This window comes from Condylura cristata, unplaced genomic scaffold, assembly GCF_000260355.1.
Source record: "Condylura cristata isolate star-nosed mole 26May11 unplaced genomic scaffold, ConCri1.0 scaffold00032, whole genome shotgun sequence".
NCBI classification, from domain to species: domain Eukaryota; kingdom Metazoa; phylum Chordata; class Mammalia; order Eulipotyphla; family Talpidae; genus Condylura; species Condylura cristata.
The window spans coordinates 20,109,188-20,114,835 of record NW_004567133.1 but is presented as its reverse complement, the minus strand read 5'-3'; the positions used below and the strand labels follow the sequence as shown (position 1 = coordinate 20,114,835).

Genomic DNA, 5,648 nt, shown 5'->3' with positions numbered 1-5,648 from the left:
CCCACAGCCCCACCCCCGGCCCGCCCGCGGGCCCACCCTCCCCGGGCGCTCGGTCCCCCCAGGCTGGGATCCCGGCAGGGTGGCCCCACACACTGGGAAGTGCCGCAGGGTGGCAGTCTGGAGGCCCCACAAGCCCCTTGCTCAGACACTACCATGCTCTGGACCAAGGGAAGGACTGGACCAGCGAGGGGGCTCAGGAAAATCGAGGGGTGGACGCGAGGGTGGGCAGACCCCACACCTCTTCAGCTCCTGCGGAAGCCCCGCCCTCGAGGGGATGCCCCAGCCCAGCGCCCTGGCGGCCAGAAGGGAGGTTTCCAGCCAGGCGGCCTGGTGGGTGGCCTCAGGTAGGGGCGGGGCCTGTTGGGCAGCCCTGGTCCCCCGAAGGAGGCAGGAGCCGTCTGCAGCTAACCTAGTTTATTCAACACCCTGCACAACAGCACCAACACAACATGGTCTAAACTGCGAGGAAGTTACAAATCTCAAAACGAATTTTATAGCACGGACTGTACAACAGAAGCCAACAGGAGAGCAATGTACAAGCTGCCGAGGTGACCTGCAAACCACGAGTGACACCAACGGGGACCCGGGACCCTGCAGAGCTGGGGCTGCTCCCAGGTCCGAGGGGAAGCGGGGCGCAGCCCGCCGGGCGAGGGCTCTTCCGGCGCTTGGCCCAGGGTCAGAGGGGGAGCCTGGGCAGGCCGGGGAGCTGCAGAAGGGGCTCGGGGGCGGCACTCCGGCAGCAGCCCTGCCACGGAACTTTCTCGGCAACTGGAAACACGGCGCTTTCTCGCCAGAGAACTGGGGGCATCGTGAGGCGCCGCCCCAAACCAGCAGTCCGGAGCCGGAGCCTTCGAGGACTCGCTGCAGCCTGCCGAGCGGGGGATCTCGCTCCTCCGGCGGCCTTCGGCTAGAAAAGTGACGACACGGAGCTGGACGGGACTTAAGTTACAGGGGCAGCGCGGGGGGCCCGCCTGTGGCCTATCGGGAGGAGTTGGAGCTGGAGCGGCTCCGGTGGCGGCGGCGGCCGGGGGAGCGTGAGCGCCGGCGCACGGGGGATCTGCGCCGAGGGGAGCGTGACCTGCGGGAGGAGGAGAGATGTCAGACGCCAGGAAGCCAGGACCCCCCAGAGCAGCTCCCACCAAGCAGGATGGGCCCTGATCTTCCTCCCCTGAAGGAACCCAGATGGTGGAAGGACCGGCCGGACGGCGTGGGCGCGGGGCCTCCAGCCATGTCCGCTGCTCGGTGTCAACAAACCCAAGCCGGCCCCTCCGTTGTGCACGAGACCCCAGGCAGGCTCACCGTCTCCTCATCCGTGGGGGTGAGCGGCGCCACATGGGGGGCGGAGGCAGCATCCTCCTGGGGGGGCTGAAACGCCTTGGGGGTGGCCGAGGCCAGGGGGCCAGCACAGCAGTGGCCGTGATCTCCTGGCCATCAATTTGTCCTGTGGGAAAAGGGATCAAGCTGCAACGAGCAAGCAGCGACGCTAGGAAGGGCCACTGACCGCACCAAAGCTGAGCACGGGCGGCAGGACCCAGCAGGAACAGGCCACTGTGAAGGGAGTTCCCCCAAGAGAACATGCAGGCGCAGATCTGACGGGCTCTCAGAGGAGACATCTAAGGCTGAAGCCTGACGGCAGGTGGAACCACCACGTGGAGGAGGAGCAAGAGGCCGGAAGACCCGGCAGGAAGGCCTGTGAGGAGCTGCGGCAGAAGTGAGGTAAGAACCGGGGTGGCCAGGGCCTGAAGCAGAGGCTGGGGGGACCGTGCCCCATTGTGGGCCAGTCCTGATAAGTGGGCTCAGGAGACGCCTCTGGGGGAGCGGCAAGGTGCAGAGACTCAGATGGCAGGAATTAATTTGCCTGAGAAATTTAGAAAAAGTGACCCAGAGAAATGACCACCCACAGCCAGCACTGAAAACCAGCTCAGTGGTACCACGGGGCTAGGCCATGGCTCCAGGGGCGACCTGCAGTGCCTGGGGGTGAGCCAAGGAAACTGGGCCACAGATCCAGGACCCTGGGGGGCCACCACACACTCCAACCTAGGGGGGCCAAACACAGCTGTGTCGTTCCCCGGGGGCCGTAGGGTGGAGGCTGCCCTGTTTCATAAGAAAACAGAAGCCTGAGCCGGTTTTATTACAGAAACCTTGGCGCCACTCACTTGTTCACCAGTCTGTTCTGTATTCTGGGGGCACCAGAACCCCCAAGGAACCGTGAGCAGCGCTGCACCTCCCACAGCTGTGCCCAGCTCAGTGTGCCGCCACTGCAGGCATGGGCCCCTTTCTGGCCAACAAGGGGTCATGCTCTGTGTCAGGTTTCAAGGTGGGCAGCTGTGGGCAAGTCGCCCAGTAGTGCAGCGGCTGGCCCGATCACCCCCAGCTGGCACCCAGAAGCTACAGGCTCTAGCAACTCTCCTCCTCCTTTGCAGCCACCGTCTTCCTGGTGGTTCCCACCAAGAGCCCCCAGAATGGTTGGTGAGAGGGTGGCGGGCTCCCCTCACACAGGCAGCGCCATGTGCGCCGTGTGGGCTTACGCAGAGTGACAGGCCCTGCGGCGGCCCCGCCAGACGCCCAAATAAGGGGTTTCATGGCACTGACTGGCAGGAAGAGATAAAGCTACCTGTGTCCGGCGGCCAGTACCAGCCACACCCTCCCCGCCCTACTGGCGCCCATGCGGAGGGGTCACCTGCAGCAGTTTAAGAACAAAACAGGGACACAATTCTCTTAGGACACGGAGCAGCTAACCACACACCCCACCCCACCCCCGCGTGCCCACGTCTCGTCTCTGCGAATGCTCGGACGGCGTCGTACTGAGGGACTGATGGCCCTCACGCGGGGGTGACCACGAGGGCAAAAGCCGACCGACGCAGCGGGATGCAGTGGTGCATAGCGAGCACAGAGCACCGCCTGCTGGCCAAATTCCACTGGGCCGGAGACTGGCCACCCAAGACCCCGAGGCGGGCTAGTCCGCGTCCTCCCATGTGGCACGGCAGCCCACGCGTGGGCAGTGCTGGCCCTGGGCCCTGGCTCTGGCACCCACAGTGAGGCAGACACCCCAGCTGCTCAATGGTGACTTGGAAAACGAAAGAAGCCATCAGAAAGCACTCCCCGTGCCCACAGGCTGGGGACTCACTGCGCCCACACAGCTCAGAAGCTAGACTTCAGGAAGGGGACGAAACGGGCGAATTCCGCAAAGCACCCCCGACGCTGCTGAAATGTCAGTGAAGGAGAAAATGACTCAGAGGATTGAAGGAACCTTTTCACACAAACAGCTCATGCTGCCCGGGATATGCCCTTTACCAAAACCCTTCGTGTCGTTTTTAGGCTTCAGACAAATCGGAAAACTCTTGAAACGCTGACAGTAATATTTGGAGAGCTTTACCCTGAGAGTACTGTTCCGTAAAACACGCCTGTGGGAACCACACCCACTGGGTGTGGAGCGGACAGCAGGCTGGACACCAGCTCTGACGGCCTCTAGTGGGGGCGGGGCAGGGGGGCAGAGGGCTGCTGGCGGTCACCCACCTCCGTCCATGTGCTTCAGCGCCTTCTCCGCTTCATCCGGGTTCTCAAACTCGACGTACGCGTAGCCTTTTGAGAGATGCGGGTGCATCCTCTCCACGGGCATGTCGATCATCTTGACCTTCCCGTAGGTGGAGAAGATCTCCATGATGTGGTCCTAGGGGAGAGTGCCACACCCAGCCAGGAGTCAGGGCTGCCCACCATGGCCGCACACGTTGGGGCCGACACCCGGACACGTGGGCGGAGGCGCCCAGAGGGGCCCGCCCTGCTGCGGAGGCCCTCACCTTGGTCACGTTCCTGGTGAGCCTCCCGATGTGCACCTTGGTGGGCTTAGGGGAAGGGCTGCGCCTTTTCCTTTCCTTTTCATCTCTTTTCGGTGGCTTGGATCTGACCGAGGGAAAAAAGCCCGAACACCAGACAATCAACGAGTGGGCAGCCCCGTTTGAGCGGGGACGCCGGCCGCTAGCCTAGCCGTGCCCTTGAGCAGGACGCTTCCCGCGGGCAGCGGCGCGTCGCCCCTGCCACGGCCACCACCGACGCGTGGCGCTGCGCCTTTCCAGACAAAGGCCTCCCGCGGGTCTGCTGCGGCCGGATGACCGCGGCTGTCTCGTTCCCGTTTGTAAACTAAGTTCCCAGATAAGCCCCGAGCTGGAGGGCCGGGGGCCGGACGACACTCACTTGGAGCGGGACCGCCGCCTGTTGTCGTGTCTGCGCCGAGAAGGGCTGGGAGAGCCGGAGGAGCTGCTGGAGCTGGAGCTGCGCGATGTGCTGGAGCTGCCCGAGCGGCTGGAGGCCGAGGAGGAGCTGGAGCCGCTGCTGGAGCCCGTGCTGGTGCTGGAGCCCGAGCTGGAGGTAGAGCTGGAGCGAGACCTGAGGGTGAGACGGAGGCCGTCTTGGACCACAGCGGCGGGCGGCCGGCGGCACTCCTCGGCACGAGCCAGCCCGTGCGCCCCCTGGGCCTCCGCCTCCTGAAGCCCCCTCGGCTGGGCGCAGCGAGCGTCCCCCGGGCCAGTTTCACCGCGGGGAAGCCAACTCTAGCCAGGGCCTCCCGCCACAGCTCCCAAAGAGGCCCACCTGAGGGGCCCCGCCCCCGGCAGCGCGCCCCGGGGAGGGGGTGGCGGCAGCGGCCCCTCAGCCCCACCTGGTGCTGCTGCTCCCGCTGGACGCGCTGCGCCGCTTCCGGGTCTTGTCCCTGCCGCGGTCCTTCTCGCCCGACTCCTTGGTGGCCCCTTTATCTTTGGAGCGGTCCTTGGACTTCTCGTCAGAGCGGTCCTTGCGTTTGGTCGGAGAAGGCGCCCTGGGCGGTGAGGCAGCGTGTGAGCGCCCGCCCTCACGAGCCCTCCGCGCTAGCACCACCCAAGAGGGGGACTCCAGAGGGCCAGAGGTCCCGGCCACCACGGAGCGAGTCGCGCTGGGCTGAGGACACTCTCGCTGCAGTGTGCGCGTCCGCGAGCTTCCCCTCTCTGCAGGTGCTGGCAGTGAGCACCCCACATAGCACTGAACAATCTGACAGAGGGATTACCTAGTGCTGGACTTTTTATTATTTTCCTTGACTCCTAGCAAGCTCTTCTTTTTCACTCCTGATAAATCCATTCTCCCCTTCTCAGGTGTTCAAAGCAGCAATGGCGGCCTCACTTATCTGAACTCTCACTTCTAACTTGAGTCTGAGAAACGATCCCTAATCGATTGCAATTTACGCCCAAGTGCAGCCTGATGACAAGATAAAAGGGTTTACAGAGTGAACGCACCGACAGGCGCGGCGCCCACCCACTCTGCACAGGGCGCGGGCGGGCCCCGCCAAGCAGCGCCCACCCGAGGCCGAGGCGCCGCGCCCAGAACAGCCCAGGGGGCTCACTGAAGCTCTGGTTCTGCGCGACCCGGCTGGCGGCGGCCCCCTCGCAGCCCCCGGGGAGGGCGAGACACCGCCCGGCGCCCGTCGGAGCGCTGGGGAGCAGCCAACCAGCCCGCGGCTCGCTCGGAACCGCACGGAAACGGCGGCGGGCAGGCGCGCGCCAGGGGCCGGCGGTGGCGGGGAGCAGCGACGGTTCCCCCGCACCCCGCTTGCAGCTTCCGTCTACTCGCACGTTTCTAAAAAATAAAGCGGGGGGAGACACGGGGCAGGGGGCGGCTGCACC

General features: G+C 65.0%; 1 protein-coding gene across 4 annotated transcripts in view; it reads right to left on the bottom strand.

The window, feature by feature from the left end:
• Nucleotides 1-399: 399 nt before the first annotated feature.
• The window catches only part of RNPS1 (RNA binding protein S1, serine-rich domain), a 6,743-nt gene continuing 1,494 nt past the window's right edge, over nucleotides 400-5,648 (bottom strand). The window contains exons 1-8 of one of the 4 annotated variants that reach the window (XM_012731739.1): nucleotides 5,369-5,613; nucleotides 5,036-5,223; nucleotides 4,655-4,810; nucleotides 4,192-4,383; nucleotides 3,798-3,900; nucleotides 3,517-3,670; nucleotides 1,300-1,441; nucleotides 400-1,078 (exon numbers count right to left, since the gene is read on the bottom strand). In XM_012731739.1, coding sequence (XP_012587193.1) covers nucleotides 979-1,078; nucleotides 1,300-1,441; nucleotides 3,517-3,670; nucleotides 3,798-3,900; nucleotides 4,192-4,383; nucleotides 4,655-4,810; nucleotides 5,036-5,106 — 918 coding nt within the window. In that variant the 5' untranslated portion in view covers nucleotides 5,107-5,223; nucleotides 5,369-5,613 and the 3' untranslated portion in view covers nucleotides 400-978. Of the gene's footprint in view, nucleotides 1,079-1,299; nucleotides 1,442-3,516; nucleotides 3,671-3,797; nucleotides 3,901-4,191; nucleotides 4,384-4,654; nucleotides 4,811-5,035; nucleotides 5,224-5,368; nucleotides 5,614-5,648 lie in introns of those variants that run through there. The other 3 variants (XM_012731740.1, XM_012731738.1, XM_004692168.2) reach the window with 3 other exon arrangements.